Raw genomic sequence first — 27,504 nt, 5'->3', positions numbered from 1 at the left:
TTGATGAGAGCAGGTACGTCCTAATAACGGATTTCCTCATGTTTCTCTCCTTTAAATCAAATTATTAAAACCAACTTAGAGATACGTTTATTCGAGCTGCGACAGACGGACAGATAGATAGATAGATAGATAGATAGATAGATAGATAGATAGATAGATAGATAGATAGATAGACAGACAGACAGACAGACAGACAGACAGATAGATAGATAGATAGATAGATAGATAGATAGATAGATAGATAGATAGATAGATAGATAGATAGATAGATAGATAGATAGATAGATAGATAGATAGATTTTTTCACGTTAAAAAAGAATTTTACTCTAAGTCACGACCTGAAACAAGGCTTGCTGAAACAGCAATCACTACCATCATTGTACTTCCTGTGTTCCAACTAACAACCCCTTTAAACTTTTCATACCCTCTAAATACACGTTCCCATGTGAACTATGAAATCCAAAGTCTGATTGCCTCAAGGTAAGAAGGAATAATTTCTGGAATCAAGACTGTATGTTTACATGATAGAAGACTACAGGTCATTTCACATAAAAATGTCACTTTTCCTTCAGCACAGGTCATTTTTCTATCTGAGTTCAGTAAATGAAAGTACATAATTAACAATGGCATGGCATTCAAGAATAAAAAGAAAGTTTTTCAAAATAAAGGATTTTTAATTAGAAGCAATAAATCAATATTAGGTCCATGGAAGAAAATTAGCAGATAAGCAGAAGCAATGCGGAGGCCCATAGGGAAATATGATGCTCTGAAAAAAGGACAACTATTTTCTTTCTTGGTCCTGCACACAGCTCTTACTTTAGGGCGTCTATAGGCCAAACTAACATGTGATGCATCCCTACATATCAACATTCATCTGAAATGAATAAAAAGTTGAAAGAACAAATAAATATATAAATACACATCAACAACAGATCAATACTTACAGCTTCAAATATGTAAGAAAACGTAGTAAGATTTATCATGTCATGATGTAAAGAGAAAATAGAAAAGAAAGGTGGAATCCCATGTTTATCTAAATCTGGTCACAAAAATATGCTGGAAGTGAAACTCTCTGCTATATCACAATATAAACTTTAAAATCCATTTTCTTAGCAGCATTTTTTCTGTACTTGTTGGATTGGTTTGCACTAAAATAAATGAAGCATATTATTCTCTGTAGACTTGTTTCAAACTGCACTGTGTTACATCTACCATATGTTACAGTCAATCTACAGTGTTTGTCGAGTGGTCAGTCAGTATCTGTGTCTCCGGTATAAGTGGCTGTATGCCATGCCTGTCAGGCCTGTTAGCGCTGATTGCGTCGTGCTGGCAAGATCCAAAGGGAAGCAGTGCTTTCCCTGGTCATGAGCCGTGTCACCTGGTCCAAACTGAGTCCTGCCACTGCTTCCCCGTTCACCTGTAGAATCTCATCACCAACGTTCAGAAGGCCAGTGTATGGGCCCTCACCACTGCCGTCACCCACTTTCTCAACATATACCCCTAAAGACAGGTGACAAAATGAGAAGAGGGGGGATGATATTTAGTTTATGTTAATTGCTACTCCTTTTTTACTCTCTTCTTCTGTTGAAGAATAACTTGTCTGATGGAAGTTAACAGAAGTTACCTGTATCTGGTCGACCTTTGCCCCTTGAAATGACAAACCCAAAAGGACCATTTGGAGGTTTGACAAGCTCCAAGAGGAGAGTCCCATCAGGGAAAGCCTGGGTGACTCGACTCACTGGGCGTACAATTCTAGAGACAAGTACATCCTCAACGCTTAAGGCCCTATGAAGCTCGAGCTGGGGACTATCAGGGCTGTTGAAAAAGAAATTTGTGATTTTGTTTAAAATGTTTATGTGATAAAACAAAATCAGCTACAGTTTCATCTCTTCTAAATTCCTCATTCTTTGTGCTCTCACAACATCTTATTTGCATTTGACACTTACCTGGGTGCCAGACCATATGGTATCTGCACCTCTCCAAGTATTGTTGAACGCTCTGTTCTTCTCTCTAAACTCTGGACAGAGGAGGCTTTACGCAGCTGGGCCAATGGCAGCACCTAGTGGCAAATTAATGGTATTGCAACAGGTTGTCATCACAACACATGTAAATTCATCTTTGTTTGGCACAACAAAAATTATAGAAATTATAACCATTTAGAACAAATGTTTAAGTGTATTCTTTCTGCTTACTGTGTGGAGGGTCTGCAGAGAGGGCGTCCTCTGTATGCGAATAGTTGGCTGAGGTCTGCGTGTGGGGCTTGGTGAAGTTGAACTTGCCCGGGCAACAGCAGGGATACTGAGCTGTTCCATGCTACTAGACCGACCCCCTTTCACAAGTCTGCCAACACTGTTCAGACCAATGGAGGAAAAGAAGCGACGCAGGAAAAGTTTTGGCCTTCCATCCAGTTTTCTGTAAGAGGAAAATTAAAAATGAATAATATAGACTTTAAACTTTAAAAACCCTGAAACAACAAAGCAATTAGTTGACATAGATAATATTTATTTATTTATTTATTATTATTATTATTATTATTCCACTTAGCTAATTATTTTATCTGTCTTGCATGAATGGCTCCATTGACTATTGCCTTTTATTACCAAAAGAGGGCAGGATTTACTTGGTGTTCACAGAATATTTGAAGCAGCAAAATTTCATAAACTATAGGTAAGAGTTTTAATCTCCCAACTGTTACCAGTGGCACACTGAAGTCATTGTAGGGACAGTGTTGGCAGGGGAAAGGGATTTGTTGCATAAGCTATAATAAGAACGCTGTTATCTTGGCTTACCTGGAACCATCAGAGCTTTCCTCCCATATAGCCTCTGCTTTCAGATGCTCTGCTCTCAACAGCTCGGCTCTAAGGTCCTCAGTTCGAGACATACCCAGACCACGAAGTGCACGGCCGTCTGATCCAGGACCACTGTCTACACTTAGAGCTGCTGACAAAATAAAGGGAAAAAAACCATTAAGCTGCTGTAATAATATAAAATACAACTATTATATTTTATTCTTTAGAGACATGTTGTATTTTACTCAGTTGCATTTTATATAAACACAATTACATGAATATGTTTTTGGATGTACGGATAACTAATTTCTACATTTCACTGTGATAAAGTGCAAGTAGTACTTTTACTTTAGATCTGCCATTACCTTAAGTTTGTGGAATTTGAATTTAAGTACATGTATGTCCAACACAATTTATTACAGACAGGCAATTTCACTATGAAGGCTAAAAAAAATGGCACAATGGCCATATTTTATGATGGCTTTTATTGACAAAATTTTCATGTAAGGGGAAGAAGGAGTTGTCAAAGGGTATTAAACCCCTGATTTCAAAATTATATCCTGCACAATCTTTTCCAAAGTCCTTCTTTCCTGCTTCTTATTTTCTTTTTCTATTTCTCTTCCACCTGCTAATGGTCTTGGTTAGGATTTAAAAATGCATGGTTAGGATTAGAAATATAACACATGGGTTGGTTCACATGTTGATAAAAAATAAAGTCAGGGTTAGAAAACTACCTTCTTACAGCTTAATACTTATTGTTTGCTCTTCCATGACATAACACTACCCAACCAAAACTCTGCCATCTCACAGTTTTTATTCAGTTTGTGAAAATACAGCGTATTAAATGTGTGAACAAACGTTGCTGTTTTAGCATTTTTAGTGAGGCAGCTCTGAAGGCACACTTCTGTAATATAGTTATACATCCCTTTCACTACATTTTAGACACTCATTGCTATCAATAAATGACAGCTAGTTACCATAAAGGTTAAGATTGTTTTCATGATTACATCTGATCAGTTTGTAAAATGTAAAGTTTTATCATTTAATTATATTATAATGTACTGGTGTTAAATTAACAGACTTGGATGACTATACAAGGGCTTTGCTAATCCTCACTCACCTGTTCCATCTAGACTGGCATCCCAGATCTCATCAGATGGCAAATCTGTGGTGACCCTGGCTGGCGAGTATCTCAGAGTGGAGGGCCTGATACAGGGCACTGGGCTGCTTGATGTAGGTGCCCCTTGGCTTAAAGACACAGGAGACTCCCTTCTTGTTTCTGGGGAGTCAAGGGATTGGGATCCATTCTCTCCTCCCTGGTTTGAGGACATCTGGAACTGGACAGTGGATTGGCTTGTAGCAGACCGATTTCTTGAGCTTGACTTCAGTGCTGACTTTATGGGCAGCGCTGGGGTGGGTGATTCTCTTAGTTCACTAGATGCCTCAAGTAAATGTGGCTCCAGATCAACAGGGCTACCAGGAGCAAATGAAACTGCTCTGCTTAAGTTGACCCTGTTACGTGGATTTGAGTTACGCCGCTGAGCCCATGATGGGCCGTAAGGACCATGGCCCGACTCTAATCGACTTTCTCCTTTCCTGCTCCTTCTCCTGAGCTTCCCAAAGCCAGATGACTTCCAGCTTGTGCTACTTTCTTTATTTTCCCCCAGCACATAAGCTCCAGCAAAAGTGACTGTGAGTGGAGCTTTAGGACGAGTACTTGTATCTGGTTTGTTTGAGGGCACCCAGCGAGGAGTTGCTTTTCCTCGTGGTTCCTCTGGGTTTCCAGATTGCTGCGGATCATTGTTCTGTGGATCTGATGGTGGTGAGACTGGCTGAGGTTCCCTAACTACAGACCCACAAGCTTCACATTTCTTCACCAGCACTATTATTTCTTTAACAACTGTTGTGGTTTCATCACTTGTTACCACATTATTATCTTCTTGTTTCTGAGATGGAGGCATGGAGACACTTCTGTGGTTTCTGCTTCTCTCTGAGCCACTACTGCTGGAATCTGTATTACTTTCTCTGCTTTTGGACTTGGGCATCCCAGGCCTGCCGCGCTGTCTCACTCTGTCCAAATAGCGAGACTCTGCTTCTTTCTCTGATTCATCCTCAAAGCGTACACGTGTGGGCGAACAACCGTACCGTCTGGATCGGCCTGTTTGGTCACTGGGAGAAGTGTCTCTTTTAGTGGGGACAAGAAGAGGACCAGACACAGCTTGGGAAGGAAGATCTTCTTTGGTTTGAGCTGGTTTCTGCACTGCTGTTGAACTGAGGGATTCAACTTGCTGCTTCTTCCTGCAAGAAATAGCGAAGAGAATTCAGTAACAACTAAACCTGCTTCTTAGACATATTTATACAGACCACTTAATTAATGATTTATTCAGTATTATACATGTAATGACAACATTTGTCACCACAGACCAGATTTAATATGTGCTATCACGGGTATAGGATCCATTGCAAGTACTCTTAATCCTGAATTAGGTGAAGGCTTCCTGGTTATAAAAGGGGATTTAAAGAAAAACAAAGACTGCATGATGTTTACGCTGTTACATAAACAGAATTAAAGCAAATGTTTACACGGCATTGTCAGCTTTGTGCTTGTAATCACAAAAGATGGTCATGTTTCATAGCTTTCAGTTATGCAACAAGCTAAATGCAAGAAAATGATTGACAAAGCAGAGAGGAAGTTACAGCAGCTGCATATCAAAGAGAAAGCGACATGACGGGAAGCAAATGGTATACAAACCCAATAAACTAATATGTGTTTAGCAGCAAGGACTTTTCATCACACCATGAATCACATCCATGTACATTTAAATTCCAAGGAAGCATTAAGTTTTCTTTTTTTTTTTTTTTTATCCAACTTACACAGTGGATCTCTGATCAGAATGGGAGCGTCTGGGGCGATCACCTTTAAAGTGACTGGAGCGAGCCTTGAGTCTAGCTCGCTCCAGAAGACGCTTGGCTTGCTCATGCCTTGGGCTGAGAGGTAGCTCATCACTGATTATAAGAAGTGATCTGATGACAGAAAGAAAAAAAAAAAGAAATCTATCATATAAGAGATGAAAACAGGAAGGGGATGTATATACTTAAGAGTATGGTGATGCTCAAACAATCTTCATCTGTTTGATTGCAGTTAATATTCCATAAAGTTAAAACATGTTGAGCTTGATCTGTGTTGACATATATATAGTGACATCATATTTCCCAAAGACTGACTTAACTGGGAGAGAATAAAGCTACATATTTTAAGCTGTCTTATGTAATGTGAGATAGATAGACTGGGGAGTAGCCCCAGTGTTGAGCAGCAGAAAGAAACGTCATGCATCCATCTATCCTTGCGTCCAGCAGCTAAGCTGCTCTGTATTGTGCCTCATCGTCTGTACTTGTCTTTATCCCTTGCCCCAGTGATAAAGATAGCATGATACACTAGCCATGTGGATTATCCTTGTAATGGACTGAGTATGATTCATTCTCTCCTGTGTGTCAAGACTAGAAGATATTGTGTTTTAATGGATCACAGTTTTCCCCATCACTTTTTTTTTGTCCCAACACTTAAAAACACAATAAAATTAGCAGCCTGTTTAGGTATCTAATGAACTGTTTAATTCCACAGTTTGATACCATAATTACTGTAGTACACAACACAAAATTGCTTCCTACTGCAAAATAAGTGGAAAAAAATATACAATTCCAGATATGATGTATGACAACTTGAAAAGTTTATGATGTTCTAACTCAGATTTAAAATATCAATTAAAAATTGGTAAAAATAGTTTGATAAGAGAATATTTTCTGTTACTCATAAAAAAATCCCTTTCATACCTGCATCAGTTCTTATGAATTATTAAACCCTGCTGTCAGAATTTCTGTTTGATTGTTTAGTGCTACAGCTACTTTACTTGAGCATACATACGCAAAATTTCTTGACGCTGTAACTGTAGAGGGAATATACAAGGTTGGATATTATAAAAAGTTGATGAGAGTTGTATTTGGCTGGCCTGCCAAACAATGCATTCATTGCTCACCTCAAATAGGGTTCAAGTTCCTGAGCGAGAAGGGTTGTGTCTGTGCTGTCTAAAACACCATGGCTACCTGAAACTGTCACAAAACACAGAAGACAAGTACAAATCGGATACAGTGTCAAAAGGAAATATGTAATACATAGTCAAAGATAAAAAAAAATGGTACAGCCACTTTCAGTCCTGTGGTTTGCATGTATGTCATTTAGCTCTTCCCAGGTCTTAAAACTGGTTATACAAGATGGCATATCAAACCATGTCATTATTCATTTAACAAAAACTATTCCAAAATGATGAAGCAGATGTTGAAAGACGAGTACACCCTATGATTCACCAATACGTAGAACCGCCTTAAGTATAAATAAATTGAAATAATCATTATATGATGTTTTAGCTCCTCTCATTATTGTGGGAGAAGTTTTGTCAACTCTTCTTTACAGTGTTGCTTCAGTTCATTGAGTTTTGCTGGCATTTGTTTATACTCAACTTTATCAAGGTTCTACCATATAATTTCAATTAGGATGAGGTTTCGATTCAAACTGGTCCAATGAAACACCTTCGTCCTCCTTTTTTTTTAGTCATTCACTTTTAGACTTGTTGCTGTGCTTGGGATCATCATCCTGTTACATGACCCAGTTCTGGCCAACCTTAAGCTGTCAGACAGATGGCCACACATTTGGCTCTAGAATATTTTAGTATGCAGAGGAATTTATGGTAGACTCAGGGACTGCAAGGTGGTCAGCTCTTAGAGCTACATTACAAACCCAAATCATCACCCTTCCATCAACATGCATGACAAATGGTACCAGGTGTTAATGCTGATAAGCTGTGTTTGGTTTTCACTAAATGTGGTTCTGTACATTATGGCCAATCATCTCTCCACTTTGGTCTTGTAAGTTCAAGGGACATTGTTCCAGAAATCTTTTGGGTTGTCAGCCATAACTTTGCAGCTGTGCTACCATGTTTTAGAGAGGAGACTATTTCAATCATTTTAAATTAGTCATGTGTGTTCATTCTTTTTCTAATTGTACTATCATGAGTGCTAACATTCTACATGTTAACTAAGGCCTGTAGCCTGGGGTGTAGCTTTGGAGAATTTTTTTTATAGTTTCTCTGCCTTGGGGGTGAACTTGCAGTGACATCAACTCCTAGGAAAACTGAAAACTGTCAATAATCTTTCTCCCTGTATAATAATAACCTCTTAACCATCAAAATCCCCAAACTTTTTGCTTTTATGGAGGGGCTTGCATTTGCTTATGATGAGCTAGTCAGTCCTGCGATGGACCGCGATGGACTGGTAACCTGTCTAAGGTTTACCCTGCCTCTCACCTAGTAGTTGCTGGGATAGGCTCCAGCCTCCCATGACCCTGCATTGCAATAAGTGAGTAAAGAAAATGGATGGATGGATGGATGGAGTTAGTCAGCTGCATTTAATTACAAGCATCTGGCCTCTGCATGCAGGCCTCTACATGCAGAACTATAAGGGAACATTGTTTTTTTCGGCTTCTGCATTTTGGTTCAGTTCTTGATAAACAAATAACGACATGGAGTAATAGCATCATGGATTGTTTATTTCACATGTATTTACCAAATTTTAAAATATAGTAAAAACCAGATTATTGCTATTTTTAAGCTCCTGATATGTAAAACCTTAGAACTGAAAGTGGGTACTTTCTATATACAATATCTGTAGTTTTTAAGGATCAGTTTTTATTTAGCACTTGCTTGGGGCATATACAACTAACAAGTAAGCAATCATCCATGATGTGACATACAGGGACATTTGAGTATTAAAGTGACTGGAGTTTTGTATGATCATGTGGGTTTTCATATATCTTCACACCATCAGATTCAGTAAGTCTCGTAGATTAGGTCTGATGGATCCTTAATGTCAGTCAAAGAAGAAGACAGGTGCAAGCAATGAAAGAAAGATGATAGCAGATTTCTGACATAGAAAGATCACCTTATCATGTTGGAGTTGCACCTGCATGTCTGGCATCAACCTTTTTATCTGACATTGTGCCACACACAGGAGGAACTTGTGCAATGTCAAATATAAACAACATAAAAATATATAATCCGTCATCCTACATGCATTCAAAGACATCCGTCCGCACTCAGACAGCGATACAAACACAGAAACACTTCCCCCACTGCTCTGACTGCTAATAATAGCAACACCCCTCATGCACATCTGCACATCCGACATCTGTTCAGCACTGGAAAACAGCCAGGTTACATATTACATTTTAATGCAACATTCGAGGTAGGCAGAAAATGGCTCATAAATGGCACTTTGAATGACCACATACACACACACACACACACACACACACACACATATATATATATATATATATATATATATATATATATATATATATATAACTGGATAGACATCATTTTAAAGGTTTGACATGCTGTTGGGGAAAATCTGGAAATAGACAGAAATGTTTTGAATCTTCTGTCTCCATCAAGATGCTTACACACCAACAAAGCTTCTTACAAAATTGCAAATGCACTAATTTTAATCTAATATCCAACTTCCCCAAATGAAAGAATAACCAAATAAATCTAAGGCACAGGCCTACTTATAAAAAAGCTTTCATTCAAATTTAAAGATGGTCTGTTGTCTCATTTGTATCAACGTGGGCTTTCAAATGCTTATTTATTCTTCATGACTTTTCACTACTAAATAGAAGGAGTTAATCAAAGTGAAAAAAAACAAACTTATGAGTTTTCTGGCATAGCCAAAGCCTCTGTGATACATGCATAAACAAATTAACAGTGAAGCCAATTCAAGATGTGGAGGAATGATTATTTGAGGTTAATCTTATTTGATCAATTTGATGCATCAATCATACAAGTTTTGCATCTGACATTAAATACACGAAATTTCCAGTCTTACCTTTATAATCCACTCTGTATGTTAGATCTCCATAATAGCCCACACTTTCTTCTCCATGCTGATCTTGCTCTTCTCTGCAGTTTTGTTGTCTTTCCCTTAATTTTGCATAGGCCCTCTCCTTCACTCTGAGCTTCAGATCTGCACAGAGCACTCCACTTTGTGAAGACATGCTCTCCCAGCTGTCTGAACTGCACAGCCCTATGGCCGAATCAGGCACATCTGCCTCACTTTGCTCACACCTTTCCAAGTGGCACTCCACACTATCCGAGTATTTTAGCTCTGATGATGCTGCATTATCACCAACCACACATCCCATGTTGTTCTTGTTGCTTGTGTCAGATGGTTTAGACTTCTTCTGAGGCTCTGCCTGTCCCTCTATCTGAGTGTAGTCCTTCAAAGGTAAGGTGGGAGGGATGTTATGAGGGCCAACCCCATTAAGAAGCAAAGTCTCTGGCCGTGCAATTTTCCAAAAGCCCTTTGGAGGTGCCCAGTGTTTAACTGAAGATGAAGAAGCAGAAGAAGAACAAGCGGCAGTGAGAGAGGAGGACAGGTCAGGCAGTGGAGGAGGGGGTGATGGGTTGTCCTTGCTACTGCACAAGTTGTCCAAAAGAAGACTTTCCAGACTAGTGCCATCCCCGAGCCCACAAAGCTGTCTTTCCTGTGAAATGACCTGGTCCTCACTTTTTTCTGATTTTTCCTCTTCACTTTCCTCTCCTCCTTGCTCTGTTTCTGCCTCAACTGGAGGACTGTGTATCTCCAACCTAACCTGCACCTCTACCTCCTCCTCTTCATCGCTACTGCTTAAGTCCCTCGCTGCACTTGATCGCCAAGAGCCTGCAGGCAAAGATAGCTGCCCTTTTACTCTGGTTCGCTGCCTGAGAAAGACTTCAGATGAAATCTGCCCAGAGGGACTTTTCACTTGCAACTCTGTGTCCAACTTTTCTCTGTCCCTCTCTCTTTCTCTCCCTCTTGTCCTTCTCTGTGTCAGCGACTTCACCTTGGTCTGTAGAGTGTGCACAGCTGAACTCTGAGGAGGAGGAAGTGCGGTGTTCAAGGAGGATGCTGAAGAAAGGGGCTCAGGAACAGGGCCAGTAATGAGTTCCCAGTTAATGGGAAGTGCAGTGGGTACGGGGCAGCTGGATTTTGGACGAATAATATCATCTGCTTTCTCCTCCTCCATTGGCTGGTAATGCAAAGAAAAGCCAGACAGATTCTAAAAAAAAGAGCAAAGTTTTACCATCTTTCATCTTCACAAAAGGAAAGTGAAACAAGTAATTGGTTCCTCTCTTTCGAGTAGGGAAGATATGTATTGTGGATTCAGTCACGTTGCCTTATCCAGTGATTACTTTGCAGGGCACAGGATAATCCTTTTGAATGAGAATAAGCAACTGCTGTCTGCAATTGAGACCATACAATCCTTAGCACTATGATGTTGTTTCTTTTTCTTAGTAGCTAAAGATCTGTATCAAAGAAATATGTTCTCTGTATATCTATTAGCCAGGCTATTGTTGCTCATTCACATTTAATCACAGTTTAAATAGATAATTATAAACCCTTTTATTATGCAGAATACCTTCACACAAACGCTTGCATATTTATATTATAAGCAAATTGGCCTCTCAATATATCAAAAGGAATCTATTTTATAATAATATCAAAAATTGCTACCTGGTTATTTAGTAGAGATGGTGTTCTTTAAAACACAATTCCAGCGCTGACCATCGTTGGGGGAGAAAAAAAGTTAACATAGATTTAGGTGAAACTGCTCAAATTAGTTACCCTATATACCAAAATAATAAAAAAGACGCTGCAACTACCTCCACTGCATGAAAACAAATTAAGTCCAATAAGACTTCTCAGCGGTCCTCCAGAACCTATAGGGCTGAGTCCACTCTCTGACTACGTAGCTCCCAATCCGAGCAGTGTCAAGCGAGCCAGCGGTCCCTCTATCATGATTGGTTCGGTAATCCCTTCAGAAATCAGTGGGATTAACAAAAATGGAATACAAAAATGCTTGCTTTAATTTCATCCTTGCCTCGCGACGCTCTCTGTTGCGTAATTATAGAATGCACACATACCGAACTCCCAAAGCAAGCCACTGAAAAAGAGAAAATTAAATTAAAAATTTATAAATAACATATTTACATATTCCAATAAATCATATGGTATTTGTGGTGAGAGCTCTACAGCTGGAATACAAGACAGATTTTGCCTCCTAAAAACAACTGTCAGCTGATTCTTACAAGTCAATACAGCTGATCCCTCCCTCTGTCTGGGTTTATCCTATGCCCCCTCCCCTCTCCCATTCCATCTCTTTCTGTGCTCACACACATGCACGCGGTCGCACACGAAAAAGACCTATATACATCGTGAACGCTGTCAACCTAAATCATGCGAGATTATAAACAATGGCGCACAGATCATAACTGTAGCCCATTTTTTTCTTGTTAGTTTTCCGAATGACAAAACATATTCATTGTCGATAGTACTTACTTATTCCAAAAGATTTGGAAGTATTTCATCTTTCTTTAGAAAACGGTTGCAATATTTTTCTTCCATGTCTAACTTTCTGTCTTGAGGTTATCTGTATAAATAAAAGTTAAATAAAGCATCTTTAAAAAATTCAACATCTTCCTATTCTTTCGATTCTTTTATTTATGCTGTTTTTTTTCTTCTTTTTTTTTGTTTTGTTTTTGCGCATCCCTTTATCAGGGAAACGTTCTCGGTGCTAGTTCACGCAAACCCCAGATGTAACCAGAGTGGCAGAAGTTGGTTCCTTGACCAATTATAGATGTTGTTGCTGTGTATGCGGTCCACTGTCAGTAGAGGACGCCATTTAGACTTACACTCGCGCGCGCACACGCACATCTTACTCAGCTAGCTGTAACCGGCTAGCGAGTCTGTCGTCGAGTTGACACCCTCCTCCAAACCTCGGCAGCAGCGAAGCTGCACAGTCGACATGGCAGAAAAATATTGCAACAGTTTTCTAAAGAAAGATGAAATACTTCCAAATCTTTTGGAATAAGTAAGTACTATCGACAATGATTATGTTTTGTCATTCGGAAAACTAACAAGAAAAAAAAAATATCGCTGCATGGTTTATTTTTTGTCACATTGATGACGCATAGCGATGGTTATTTGCTGCTAACATAAAGATAGTTAGCGTACAAGCTAACAGCTACATTATAGGGAGGAGTAACGTTTGTTCGTTAGCATTTTAGCCTCCTGGATTTATTCTTACTAGAAGTTAGCTACCTTTCAAAGTATGACCAAAGCACCATTCTACCAAGATTTTGAACATTTAATGGACACTGTGTTGAAGTGGTCTTCCCGGTTATTGTAAATTCAGTTTAATGCAGCAAGTATGCTTGTTAGCCTTGGAGGCTAGCGTTACATAATATCACTGCTGCAAGTCAGATGGTATTCTACGGTTTGTCAGCTAGCTACCGTTTCCTTGACCAATTATAGATGGTAACTGGTGTTCTTGGAAGTGTAATTAATCCAAATCTATGCGTATATTAACTATAATAATTACACGATAGCCAACAAACAATAGGATTTGGATTATGAAGGATTATTTTTTGATTAAGCGATGTTTACTCTTTACCGAAACTAGCCAACTAGCCACCCATAGCTTGGATTGCTAAAAGTAAGCTAACTTATCACGTCACATCACAGAAAATTAGAGCGTAAAGCGAAATGTTAAGATTGCTGCGGACGTGGCAGCAAATCGTTAATCAATTTTAAATAAGTACGTACGTTTTAATGTTAGCTTAATCCATCTGTTCGTAATAAAATAAAATGTTAGCCTCATTGCATTGGATAGCATAGAGGCACTTAAATGCTAGCCCTTTCTGTACCCTTTGTCCATAGTCATAGTAGAAACCAGCTCCTGTAAGTAGGCCACACAGCAGTTGTTTTGATCCGTTTTCGTTGTTTAATTATTTGTACCATACCAATCTATATTTTTGTACCGTTTGTAATTAATTTTGTTTCGACGTAATAATGTGTGTTGTCGATTAGAGAAAAAGACCGTTTAACGTGTCGACACAGCCCCCAGCCTAGTGTCTTATCAAATGCAGAAGCACTGAAAACAGTCATGTTTTGATGGTGCACTAAGTAGTAGTTTGTTTGGATTTAAAAGAGACACTAACATGTTTCATTTTGACTTTCATATATAATTGTTTTCAGAATTTTAATTTACTTTTTTTTCTCTCTTACAGTATTCATCACGAGATGTGATACAATATCCACAATGTGTGAAGACATTTAAGAACGATTGAGTTCGGGGAAAAAAAATCTTGATTCCAGTGGAATCTTCCATATATCTATATAAATAATTATTATATATTTTTTCTTTGTGTTTATTCTTAATTACATTTATAAACACCCACCCCATCAATATACAACCATGCCAGTGCAAGCACCACAATGGACAGAGTTTCTGTTGTGCCCAATATGCACACAGACATTTGAGGAGACTGTTCGCAGGCCCATCAGCTTGGGCTGTGGGCATACTGTCTGCAAGATGTGCCTGAACAAGTTGCACCGAAAGGCCTGTCCCTTTGACCAGACAGCCATCAGCACAGACATTGAGCAGCTACCTGTCAACACAGCCCTGTTGCAGCTGGTGGGAGGCCAGGTAAGACTCAAGCATATATTTTCAAGTTGTTTATTTGTCACATGCAAGATGACAGTGAAATACAGTGTCTTGACACTCACTTGTCAAATAAGTGTACAGAAATCCTACCTGTGTAGAGGCTTTGCTTCTGGTAGGTTGTGGTTAATTACAACAGCTTAAGAATGTTTGAATCATGAAACATCTTCTGATACCATTCCTGTCTTGACATAATAATACTAATAAATATGATATTCTTGCATGATACAGTGCACAGGCTGTTCCATGATACACAAACCATGGAGATTTCTTTTTGAGTCACTGCATAGTCATTGAGCAATAAGTTGAATTTTATTGGTTTGCTGAGTGCTGGCACAACCAGTAAAACTATGCTTATTTAAAGCAGTGTTTGACCAACCGGGTGAGGTACTGCTAATAGCTAAGTTTCCATGGTTAGACTTTGTAGTAATAGATACCACCAGTGTACAGACCATAAAGCTGAACTGTGACTGTACTTGTAAGGGACATCCTGCCTCTTAGCTAAATGTCTTGCATATCTGTGCTAAAATTGCATCATGAGGTCACACATGATTAAATTATTATTCTTGGATATTGAATATGTGATTTCAGATGTTAAGTTTGTGTTCAAAGAGAAAAGAAATGCAGCAAAAATAAATTTATATTTAAAAATTAGTCCCACAGTGAAAACTTGAACTAACACACAGATACATAGTAAGTTAACACTACAGGTAACATTTAAATGACATGTTGGCAATATGGCCATAACAACTGACAACCTCCCATCTTGAGTTTTGGGTATAAATTACAATGCATATTTTGCACCAGTTTTAAAACATTTCTTTCCACTACATTGTTTTGTCCAAACAAGGTCCAAAAACTATTATGTCCACAGAAAGTGAAGCATAATCCCACAGTGTATAAAGCCTTTTTGAACTGACCAATATAAAGTTCCTAGTGCATGGACTAGTCACTAAATAGAATTGTACTGATTTAATTTTATTTATGGAAAAGGAAATTCGATTTTTATCTCCGGTGTTTTTTTTTTTTTTTTCTTTTTCTTTTTGTTTTTCTTTCCCATCTGCTTTGAGTGGTGTTGTCCGGTGGATAGCAAGGTTTAACCATGTGGAACATTGTCTCACAGCATACTGCTCTTTCACCCCTTTAATCCCCTATGGTTTGACTGCATGCTGTACAACAGTGTAGTTGGTATAAATTGAATATAAAGTTTGGCTGAAGTTCAAAAGGGAAAATCTGATTTTTCTAATAATATCCAATTCATTAATTGAAGTGTTATATAAAAATGACCATTATTTAATGAGGAGGCTCTTGTAGTCACATTTTGACAAAGGTTTAATGGTACACTGTAATTGTTAAAGATCTATTCACTTTTAGGATGTATTCCTTAAAAAAAGAAGCATTTAGGTCTGTATGCAATTTTTTTTCCTTTTTTTTTACTGTTTGTATTTGATTGTGCACTTCAGGGTCAAAGGTAAACTCGGCTAAGTTTAATAATTCAAGAGGGGATAAGCACATTGCTGTCTCTCGTTTTTTTTTTTTTTTTTTTTTTTTGTCAAATTTGAGATGTTTGTTTGGCCATATCGCCCAGCCCCTTTTCTTGTCAGGCTATTTTCTTTGGCCTGATACAAATATTTCAGGATAAAATAAATAATTTAAAGTCAGTGCTTTAGGAAGCATCAACAACATGGCCAGGCTGTAATATTTTTGCAAAGTTGTAAATGTTGGGGTGCAGTTGCAAACATTTTGTCAGACCTAACAGTCCAGTTTTATTAAAATTGGTTTTATTTCAAAATGTTATTTCAGCAAGTAATATGTTATGTATTTAGTTTGTAGATTAATTTACCCATTCAAACATTTTATATTTAATCATGCTTATGTATCTGCACACATAGAGGTATTTGATATTAATATGTGCACAGTGTCATGCTTAAGTCATAACTGCACTAAATGTTTCTGTCACCTTTAATGTTCTTTACTTTGCTTTTCAGGTTCCTAAGGTTCAGCCAGTTGCCTTGATTACCAGTCCAGAGGATTCACAGAACTATGAGGTGTCCAGGCAGTGTGTGGAGGAACTGGCACTCTACCTTAAACCCCTCAGCAACACCAGAGGTACTTTTATAGTTTTACATATTTGTCAAGGAAGAATAATATTAGACTTCAAAGTGCTGCCTAACCTTTTTTTTTCCTTCATTCAAGTCATATTGTTCTTATGTTACTTTTTTCCTTACAATTTCTAATACTTTTGGCTCCCAGATCTCTGGGGGAATGGTTTACAGGGCTGTTTGTTTTTTTGTTTGTTTTGTTTGTTTGTTTTTTTGTTTTTCTTCATCCATCCTGTCTCGTCCATCTTGTCATCTCCTTGTCATTCTTTCTGTTTCACCCCAGACATCAGTTTCCAGAATTACAAGACCATAATCAAGGTTTCTGATTAGTAAACAAAAGTAAAAACCTCAGTGCTTATACAGAGACATGTTTATTCACTGATTCTTGTTGAACATAATGGTGCTTACATTCAGCTGAGCTTGATCTTATATTTGACAGTCTTGACCAAAAAGACCACTTTACTGAAACATCTGTGATGGTGACTGCATATTCGAACAGGGAACTTTCAATAACTCTTTTTGTACTTAGCTTGGGCTTATAAGTTTAAATAAATTTCAATGCATTGTTTGTGTTCTTTTGGGTAGATGTTGGTTTAGTAATTTAGTGCCAGTTTCCACTTGAAAGATTGGTATTTTTTTTAAAGTGATTCCAAGTCCTTTGTGAAATGGTTGTATTTATTTAGTCATATTTAGACTTGGGCATCCTTAAGTCTGACTGCCACAGTGTTTTGTTAGAAGCCATATCCACACCAGGAAGAAGAAAATACTACTTTCTATGAATAACTGTATTTAGTTTTCACCAAAGAGCACACAGACATGCCAAACACTCTTATATTCAGTTAAGTCAAAATAGATTCTAAAAATGAAATAAATTTTTGAGTAATTTGCGGTTAACTAAACAGAGCTAGGGGATTAATAACTTGCTTTTTAGTATTATTAAATATCAGTCAAAGGTATGAACACACTTGTTTAATTTTACATGGGTAGGTATCTCCAAACGTTTGTCTAATATTGTATGTATATATAAATGCATTAACTTATTATAATGGAAAACTCAATGAAGCATTTGAAGCATATTTGATAAAACAATATCATATAGAATGTGTAATGTGTGTTTTATGTGTTCTTTTGTTCTCACATTGTAACTCAACAAATCAAAAATTGCAACTCAGATTTAAAAGTGATATTATGGCAAAAGGGAGATTGTGAAAGGGGCAATAATGACAAAAGCTTGGAATAAAGAGCACTGTGTGACTTTCAGCTCTTTGTGGAAAATTGCTCTTTTGTAATGTAGGGCCCTATAAATGTATTTTACATCCAGTGGTGCAGGTTATCCAAGGTGATTATTGTAGGGAAAATGCTAAACACCAATCCCACATATTGGAAGTTTTTTTTTTTTGTGTGTGTGTGTGTGTGTGTGAAGCGCTCAAAATATTGCATTGAACTGAGATAGAAATTTCCTTTCATGTTTTGCCAGGTGTGGGTCTGAGCAACACAGCCCAAAGCATATTGAGTCGACCCATGCAGAGGAAACTGGTAACCTTGGTCCACTGCCAGCTGGTGGAGGAAGAGGGTCGTGTTAGAGCCATGAGAGCTGCCCGTTCTCTTGGTGAGCGGACTGTCACTGAACTCATCTTGCAGCACCAGAATCCACAGCAGCTCTCCTCCAATCTGTGGGCTGCTGTTCGTGCTCGAGGATGTCAGTTTCTTGGCCCAGGTAGTCTTCAGTTACCTGCAAGATTGAATTGTGTTGTTCATTTATTCTTGCAAATTGCACATTTCCAGGGCTTTTCTATAATCAACTGTTTTTCAAATTTCTTGTGTTTTCTTCTCCCGCAGCAATGCAGGAGGAAGCACTAAAGTTGGTCCTACTTGCTTTGGAAGATGGTTCTGCCTTGTCCAGGAAGGTGTTGGTTTTGTTCGTAGTCCAGAGACTGGAGCCACGATTCCCACAGGCCTCTAAAACTAGCATAGGCCACGTAGTACAGCTCCTTTACAGGGCCTCCTGCTTCAAGGTTTGTCTCTGACACCCAGAAATAAATGTGATTGTTTTGATGTTTATAAGAAATGTAAGAAGTCATTTGGCTTTGTTCCACAGGAATACAAATGAACTTGATATGTTAAAATTTTCTGTACAGAACTGTGAATTTAAAATAAAATCAGTGTTAATAAATTCTGCAATGGTGACAAAATTCAATCATCTGTAGATGCTTAACTGAAGGGGGAAAAATTTTGCTGCTGTTGTCCAGGTTACCAAACGTGATGAAGATTCATCACTGATGCAGCTGAAAGAGGAGTTCCGTACCTATGAGGCACTGCGACGTGAGCATGACTCTCAGATTGTTCAAATTGCCATGGAAGGTGGATTGCGCATTGCACCTGACCAGTGGTCTTCTCTGTTGTATGGAGACCAGTCTCACAAGTCACACATGCAGTCCATCATAGATAAGGTATGGGACTGAAATAGTTTATTTTCCTTTTGTCCATTTAATTCCAGAAATGGTATACCTCTCACAAATGATGATTTGTGTATTTGGTACACTGTTTTGACTCTCGATATTAAAACATTTTTTTTTCATATACCAGTTTATTTATTATATACTTCTTTATTTTCAATGCTTTTAGCTGCAGACCCCAGCATCTTTTGCTCAAAGTGTTCAGGAACTGACAATTGCGCTGCAACGGACTGGAGACCCAGCAAACCTCAACAGGCTGCGACCCCACTTGGAACTACTGGCAAACATTGATCCCAGTCCTGGTATGAAGTAAATTATTTGTAATGACAAATGTAAATCTAATGACCACAGAGGTTTTCTCGTCATTTTTCTAATGTCTTAATTTTCTTCCCCAGATGCTCCTCCTCCTACATGGGAGCAGCTTGAAAAGGGTTTGGTAGCAGTGAAAACAGTGGTACACGGCCTGGTTGACTTCATCCAGAACCACAGCAAGAAAGGAGCGGATCCTCAACAGGTTGATGTTTCCTAATGTTAAAAAAGACTTTCAGAAATAAACTTATGACTTTTTTTTTGTAATTCTTTAACTTTAAACTAAACTAAACTTTTATGTAATATCTCCTTTTTGTTGCTTTAATAGATTGATGAAGCCATTGTTTCATATCTTATATCTGAAGAGGGTTTCATAGAGCTGTGTTTAAATTTTGTTGTGCCATGTAACTTTTTTTTAAAATCACGCTTAAAAAGTTATGTTTGATGTTTCTGAAAAGCCTCCTCAGCACAGCAAATACAAGACATACATGTGCCGTGACATGAAGCAGAAGGGTGGTTGTCCTCGTGGAGCCAGCTGCACCTTTGCTCACTCTCAGGAAGAACTGGAGAAGTAAGTTTTAACTATATCACCCAGATTAATAATTTGTCTTGGCTATATAATTTCCCCCTTTACCTTTATCAGCAGTGGCTGCTATGTTTCATATTGTTTGCTAATGTATTTAATGTTGCCAGGTATCGTAAGATGAATAAGCGTCCGGCACCTCGCTCAGGGGGACTTTTGCCAGATGATGGCCTTAATCTTGATGTAGCAGCAACCCGGAAGCCCTCACCCCTTTCCAATGGCAGTGGGGCCCCAACTTTGCCCCCTCTGATTGCCCGTGGCACTGACCTCAATCTCAAACCTATTAAGATGGATGGAGGAAGTCCCAGTGGCCCAGGATCGCCACCTGATGTGTAAGTGTATTTGTTTCTTACACATTCATGTTGTTGGCACCTAAAAACTAGTTTGACAATATTTGATTGGACAGATTTTCTCTTTTATTCGTTAAAGCTATTCAGTGAACACGAACAAGGTGATCGTTTGTCCACTGAAAAACACAAGTGTATTTAACATGAATTGTTCTTGTAGCCTGGACCCTGTATCCAAAGCCGGTATGCCTCTGCCACCTCATGCAATGGCCCACCCAAGGATGCCAACAGATCACCTCCCAGGACTGAAACAAATGTCTGTGGTATCCAGAGGGTCACCGGTGTATCCCCAGGCACCACTCTCTGATATGTGCTATGAGACTCGTCCACCACCTGCATCTCAGTATGAACCCCCACAGTACCCAACAGGTAGGGATCAAATTAAGTGAGTGATGCATGCAGAGTTTTTGGCTGGATTTAAGTTGTCATGCTTGAAAACGCAGCATATTTGTTAGGTTTCTCTTTGTTTACAATCTCTGGTAACTTCCAGGTGATGGTGACTCGTGTGTACATTCACAAGTCATTAATGAGTGAATGACTTATTTATTTCAAACATGATTTTAATTAAATAGTTATGAACTAGAAGAAAAGCCATTACATTGACTTTGCTAAGCAAATCATGTTAAAATCCATGGACTGTGATTTAATTTAGAAAACTAATAATTTTATATTTGAAAGGAAGAAGGAAGAACCTATTCTGGATACTACATTCATGAACAATGTGGCTAATAGATTATTTAAAACTCCTTACATGTTTCTGATGTACATTTCCTTAGTATTTAACATGTGTTTAAAAAAAAAAAAAACTGCTTCAGATTTAGTTGTCCTTAAGCAGAAGGCATGTTTACTACATGCAGGAAAAATCACTTTTCAGATCAGATGCTTCAGCCTTATCTAACAGAAAATAGCTGGAAAGGGATTTTATGTAAAGAATAGGGACTGAAATTTCTGTGACTGATGGGAATTTAATTTAATTTAATTTACAGGACAACTTTGTTTTCATAGCACAATATTATGTTGAACTTTGCAGTCATGTGTTGTGTTTATATGAATATTTCTTACTGCCTTCTCAGGGTACCCTTACCAACAGCCCCCTTACCCGGACCCTTACCCTGGTTATGGCCCCCCAGAACGCCCCTACCAGCCCCCTCACTCAGGCCCTCCATTCTCGTATCATCACCCTTCACAATACGACAGAGGTCGCCATGCAACCCACGGAATCCCACCACCTCCTCCTCAGGCTTACCCATCTCCAAGGGATGACTTGGTCAGAATGAGTCCAGCACCTCTGGATGTTCCCCCACCATCAGCAGGACGACCTAATTCACTCTACCACCAGGAGCTAAGTGCCCGGGATAGATACCCACCAGATGGGTACTATCCACAAAGTGCCCAGCCTCCACCTATGAGGACATATGTCAGGGTGAGCCAGAATTGAGTCTTTTCATCGCAACTTGTGCTCTTTGTTTGTTTTTGTTCAGTTAAAAACAAACTACAGTTTAGTAGAAATATTTCTTTGCATTTTGTATTAGGGGCCATCATATGGTAGTTCACAGCACAGCTTGGCCTACTTGCATCAACGTCGACAGGAGCTGTTATCCCAACTAGAGGAAAGGAAAGTCATTTCCCCTCCACCATTTGCTGCCTCCCCCACTCTTTCACAGTCCTTCCCCAATGACTACCCTACCGAGGTTAGCACAAGATGAATCTCTTATTCTTCTTACACAGTTTTTGAATTGGTGCACAACAGCAAGTACTTATCACTGTGTTTTCTGTGTCTGCAGTATGGTGATGAGAGCTCCAAAACTTTAGCCAAATGCAGAGACCCTGACTATGCAGCGCCATATTCCCCCTGGTCTTGTGAAACTATTGGCTCATACATTGGCACAAAGGATGCCAAACCCAAAGACGTTATGGTCTCTGGTACCATGGAGATGATGGTGAGTTTTGTCATTCTGTCAGTAATTCTTGTTGTAGCCATCAGGTAAGTTGTGTTCCTCAGGAAGTTTGAAACATTTTTAAACAATATATTGATGGCTTATTTGTGTAAATGTACATTAATGAGCTAAATAGTGATTAAGTTGACTTTGCTTTACTAAGTGATCTTTATGTTATGACATAAGTAATGTTAGTGGCACTAAAAAGAACTAGAAGAGAACATGTTTCTCACATTGCCACGCCCTCACATGGCTCCTGCATAACCTTGCTTCTGTATTGTTCCTTTTCCATTTGTCAGAATGTGGAGGCTAAAGGTCTGAGGGAACCATCTTTGGATGCTCCTCGGAGAGGTGCAGAAGTAAAGGATGATGACCCTATTATTCCATTTGGTCCCCAGCCCACTGTGTCGCGTTTTGGTGCCATCTCTCGCACTTCTAAGACAGGCTACCAGACCACTGGCCCTGTGCAGGCCATTGCCTCCACTTCCCAGAACCCTAACTCTAAACACATTGCCATGTCAGGTAAGAATCAATTTAATGAGTGATGAAAAACTTATTCTCAACTGCCTCTGGTGTAAAAGTTATGACTTGTTGGCATTGTGATTTAAGTCTTTCCAGTCTTTCATGAGCACAATTCTGTTTTCTATTTTACTGCCTTGCCTACAGCAGAATATTCTTATGGAAGTCATGGCGGATGGGGGGGAACACCATACTCTTCCCACCAGACTGCCTCCTCTCAGGGACACTTTAGTGAGCGGTAGGCATGTTTGTTTGTAAATAAGCATATGAATTAATTAATTTTTCAATGATTGTAAAGCAGGTATGACTTTATTTTCTGCTCTTACAGCCTTTCTATGGCAGCCTCAGACAGAGAACAATTAAAAATTGAACTACAGCAGGTTAACCAGCAGATCAACCAACAGACACAGATGCACAGCATGGAGGTGTGACTTTCTGAAATGTGAAAAATTAAAAAGAATTTAAAATCAAGTTGTCCATACTATTTTATAGTTCCTCTAAATATTGCCTAATATTGCTCACTCATCCTCCTCACTTCCAATATATTGCAGGCTGCCAGCAACTCTCTACTCCTGCAGAGAGAGGCCAGTGCATTGGCAGGCCAGCCTGTGCAGCCCAGCCAGACTGCAATAGCCACGCAGCAGCAGCAACTGGCCAAGTGGCCAGCTGGGGGCGCAAGTGCAACAGCTGTCTCCAGTGAACAGCTAAGCCTGGAGCTCCACCAGGTGGAAAAAGAAATTGGCAAGAGGACCCGTGAGATGGCTATGGTAGGGGTGTTCCTGTTGAGCATCTATAGGGGCTATTTAATAGTTTAACCAAGTATGCTGAGAGGAGTTTGGGAACAACTAACCATCTTTTGTTCATTTACAAAGCAGGAAAACCAAGTAGCTCATGATACTCAGCATTATAAGATGAAATCTGCAGAGAATGGACAACCTGAGCACAATACTCAGCTGGAAGAAATGTCCCTGGCCCTTGGGTGAGTGACTTAAACATTAAGGTATACATGTTCCCTGAATATTTATTTATTACATAAGTGACTTGAAACATTCCTCATTTCCTCTTCATATCAGAGTTTTTCTTTTTGTCTGCTTTAAATTCAGTGATGTGTCCAACGGCTCCAGTGGGCTGCAAGAAAGCGCAGTGGGTGGGTCCATGCTGTCTCTCACAAATAAGACATCTGCATTGAGCATGCGTTCTGATCCAGGTGCCACTGGTTCGGAGATGCAGAAAAATGGCGATGTCCATTCCTGCTCTTAGGAAGTACACACTTACACACATACACATTTTATACACACACACACACACACACACACACACACAACGCTCAGTTGAAAAGCATGCACAGGCACACATACACCCATTCTATTTAGAAGATGAGCAGTATCTGCCGTGATGAATTTTCTTTCTTTTTGTTCTGTGAATGAGCTTTTTTTTTAATGACTTTCCTTGCCTGGAAACCAGAGCATATGATAACATTTCTTCTGTGTGTTATTTCTTAATTTTTTTGTACTGGGATTAGATTAATAAGACTCACGATTAATATATCGGGAAGAGAAAATGATGGTGATGTTGACAGTGTTATTATAACTTGATTCCAAATTAACCTCGCTATTCCATCCTCACTCTTTAAAGTAGAGGCAAGTATGGATCCTCCCTTTAAAAAGCTGTGAAAGCAAAAATGTAACTGAACGGTTAGATACAAAGGTGCACAGACTAACAAGCACCATTATATCAAAATTCAATCTGAAGAACTTCTGACAGTCTTATGATTTATGAAGGTGTTGTAGAACAAAGCAAATGAGTGTGGCCCAGGTTGTCACCCCCAAAATCGTAAAGAGAGGTTGCCCAGATCGAGATGCTTGAGGAGGGAAATGCTCAAAGTTTCACCTGTATTCAGCCAAAACAGACACATAAGGTGTTTCAGAAATAGTGTTGCACCACATGCATTTTCTCACCTGCCACAGGAAGCCAGATTTTTTTTATTGCATTTTATGAACACATTTGTCTGTTTCATACTTGAAAGCAGTATATATTTAATTGCGGCATTCTGTTTTAAAGATTGCAACAAGTCTTTTGATAACAAGCTTTCCATTTCTATAAGGGAATCTAATAGGTGCTTCTCTAGGTTGCGGTGTGACCCTGATGATGTTTGGTTGCAGCACCTTTTGCCTCAACTCCTCAGTGTGGTGCATTTAGTCCAAGCCCATTGTAAAATAGTACAGGGGAAGAGATCAGTGTAAACTAAATGACATCAGTGCTAATAAGCATTTCCCTCCTCAGAGCCTCTCATCTGGCCACACGAAAGGCCTCCCCATTGGGATTATCTTGTCAATTGTTCTCCTAACTTCTATGAAGTTGCCTTCCCTTGTGTTGTTTTTGTTTTAATTAGATTTCGTTTTTGTGCTTTACATTGTTACGATTTTGGGTGGTGCAACTTACCAAGTGAAAGCTTTTTTAGAACATGGTTGTTGTTGTGTCCTCCTTTCTGTCATGAAATGGTCTCATTTTGTGCAAAAGCCTGGACTTAACATTTGCTGTAGAAAAGCTACTGTTGTAGCGTTTTTAGCTGCACAGTAGATTTGAAATCATGTTTACAGCTGAAAATAGCAGTGTTAGCTACTGAGAAGTAGGCGCAAAACTATAAAAATCCATCTGTCCTTAAATCAAACTTGATATTGGCCAATTAGATTGTACTGTGTATATTTATGTCTCCATTAATGACTGGCACTGTTTGTAGCAAGCTGTCAACATCACCACCATGACTACAATTGCTTTTTCTCCATTATATAAATTGTTTACTGCTGATGCTCAACACAGAGCTCTTTGCCTTCTGTAAACAATTAGCATGATTGGCAACAGTTTTACAGCTCTGCAAAGAGCAAGTGAGTCCTATTATTTGAACGGTTTAAACAGACGCTCTTGGTCAATTTGGTTTAGTGTAATGTCGAGCCTTCGTTTTGGTCAGTTAAAGGGCACTAATAAAATGACACTTTGACAAATCCCTGATTGAGTCAGTTAAATAAAGACATATTTTGGTGTCTGACATCCTCATCTGGGTTTGAGGGGGATCTCTTTCAATTTGTCGGCACCATGGAACGTTTCGGTGTGTGTGTTTTTCTTTTTCTTTTTTTTATGTTTCCATCCACACTTAAAGCCTCTGGCTGCTCCTTGCTACATTTATTGTTTAGGTACACAGCTCACTTATACATATGAGTATGTATACATACATTAATATTACTAAAGCACTATTAACGTGCCACCTCTTACTCAACTTGCTCAGCATTTATATTAAATGATCTCTACTTAGAATCGGCAAAATATTTTTTTTGTTTTTGTTTTTTTTCTGTCCACTGGTTGCCAACACAGACTTTATCCTTTCCCAGACGAAGGACCTCTGTGTGCATTGATGTGTGTTCACTTAATCTTTTGTGTTCAAACAAAGATGTTCTATAGACTATGCTTCCGAAGAAGACAAAATCTGTAACTTTGGAAAATTTATATGGAGATGTTTTGTGTGTGCTAGATTGTATTGTAGAAAATGTTTCCTGACTTATTGTCTTTTTTTTTTTTTTATAATTCTCCCACTCCCCTTAAAGTATGCTGTACTGGGTGATTGTGTTGAGGCTTTACAGCAGTGTACAGGATTTTCTCCCCAATCACTGCCTCCAAAAGAAAAAAAAAACAAAAAACAGGAAGTCTGATAAAAGATTAGCCTTAAATCCTTTTCTAATGGCCCGCTACATTATCTGTTCTACAATATCTCGTATATATAAATTGGCACTCACTTATCCCAATTTAGTCTTAAAGTGGACTGTATCAGACCCTGACTGCCTTTTATCTCAAAAAGGTCTACAAAATGGCAGCAATGCAAAATCGTAAACATTTTTCCCCTCTTCCAAGGACATATTTTTGACCCAGCAGTCTTTTGTTTTGCTTTAGTGGAGTGAATTTACTGATCTGCAAGTCTAATGCTTCATCATACCTGATGTGTAGACAACAGCTTTAAGAGTGTCTGAGTGAGATTCACACAGTAAGTATTTTTCTTTTTTCTTAGACAGCTATTTACATTGACCTGGCAGACCAACTAGGAAACTCACTGCACACGGAATGGGGCTTTACTATGAACTCACTAAATTTAATTGTGCTAACTCAGTATCTTTTCTCACTCTTCTAAATGTGAGTCAACCAAATTGCTGCAGTGACTCATCTGCCTTATGGGTCACTGCAAGACTGAATGAGCTTAAAAACTTGCAAAACTTTCATTCAGTGATGTATGGGGGATGTCCTATAGTAAATGGCTGAGATGTTTATTTCAGATTTTTGTTTTTTTTTTATTATTTCCTTTTGTTTGTGAGTGGAGCTGCTGCCTATAGCCCTCAATAACAGTAAACCCCTTCACCTACACCCTTTACCACTGACCTCTGTTACTGCTGTTTGAGGTTCACATTTTACTCCCAGACTTTCTGGGGAAATTCGCAAATGGCTTTTTTATATGATTACACCCTTGTAAAATATCTCTTAAATTAAGGTACAGGTTTGATTTCAGCAAGAAAAAAGTTTTTATATGTATATTATACTCCATTAAGGAATGTCTAGAATTATCTTCCTCCAATGTGGATGTAGCCATTATTACGCCATTTTATGACTTTGTAAGAGAATTCACTGTGTGAAAATTGGTTTGCATTTTTGTATAATACAATCTGCTTTTTTTTCCTTTTTGTTTGATATGAAAGGGAGGTCAAACTGGAAGTTTGAAGAAGAGAGAAAAAAACCCTGTGAAATTGATAAAACAAAATGTAACTTATGTGCAACAGTGATTCTAAGCTGAGGGGGAAAGATTAAATGATATTGCTAACTCTGAATGTT

The 27,504-nt window shown here is 38.7% G+C and overlaps 2 protein-coding genes across 7 annotated transcripts; one reads left to right on the top strand and one right to left on the bottom strand.

The window, feature by feature from the left end:
- Window positions 1-714: 714 nt before the first annotated feature.
- Window positions 715-11,715, bottom strand: si:ch211-13f8.1. Its single transcript, XM_041992312.1, has 10 exons — window positions 11,394-11,715; window positions 9,726-10,938; window positions 6,824-6,896; window positions 5,664-5,813; window positions 3,910-5,087; window positions 2,790-2,937; window positions 2,193-2,412; window positions 1,947-2,059; window positions 1,625-1,815; window positions 715-1,500 (listed from the first exon to the last, which is right to left on the bottom strand). Exons 2-10 carry the CDS (start codon window positions 10,903-10,905, stop codon window positions 1,307-1,309), a joined length of 3,447 nt encoding a protein of 1,148 aa, XP_041848246.1. The 5' UTR covers window positions 10,906-10,938; window positions 11,394-11,715; the 3' UTR covers window positions 715-1,306.
- An 868-nt stretch (window positions 11,716-12,583) lies between these two features.
- rc3h1b (ring finger and CCCH-type domains 1b) lies at window positions 12,584-27,500 on the top strand. Of its 6 annotated transcripts, none has more exons than XM_041991905.1 (20): window positions 12,584-12,750; window positions 13,949-14,367; window positions 16,371-16,491; window positions 17,962-18,201; window positions 18,324-18,499; window positions 18,734-18,934; window positions 19,110-19,242; window positions 19,336-19,454; window positions 19,708-19,820; window positions 19,943-20,164; window positions 20,340-20,548; window positions 21,253-21,602; window positions 21,712-21,870; window positions 21,964-22,119; window positions 22,416-22,638; window positions 22,786-22,873; window positions 22,964-23,060; window positions 23,184-23,402; window positions 23,508-23,614; window positions 23,739-27,500. In XM_041991905.1, exons 2-20 carry the CDS (start codon window positions 14,137-14,139, stop codon window positions 23,893-23,895), a joined length of 3,321 nt encoding a protein of 1,106 aa, XP_041847839.1. In that variant the 5' UTR covers window positions 12,584-12,750; window positions 13,949-14,136; the 3' UTR covers window positions 23,896-27,500. The 6 variants fall into 6 exon arrangements, with proteins under 6 accessions (XP_041847839.1, XP_041847841.1, XP_041847840.1 ...); XM_041991907.1 differs by having other exon boundaries at window positions 12,585-12,750; window positions 23,187-23,402; window positions 23,511-23,614; XM_041991906.1 differs by having other exon boundaries at window positions 12,585-12,750; window positions 22,783-22,873; window positions 23,187-23,402; window positions 23,511-23,614.
- Window positions 27,501-27,504: the final 4 nt, after the last annotated feature.

Source organism: Melanotaenia boesemani, chromosome 8, assembly GCF_017639745.1.
Source record: "Melanotaenia boesemani isolate fMelBoe1 chromosome 8, fMelBoe1.pri, whole genome shotgun sequence".
Classification (NCBI taxonomy): Eukaryota; Metazoa; Chordata; class Actinopteri; order Atheriniformes; family Melanotaeniidae; genus Melanotaenia; species Melanotaenia boesemani.
The sequence above is the reverse complement of the archived record's forward strand: the minus strand, read 5'-3'. Positions and strand labels throughout refer to the sequence as shown.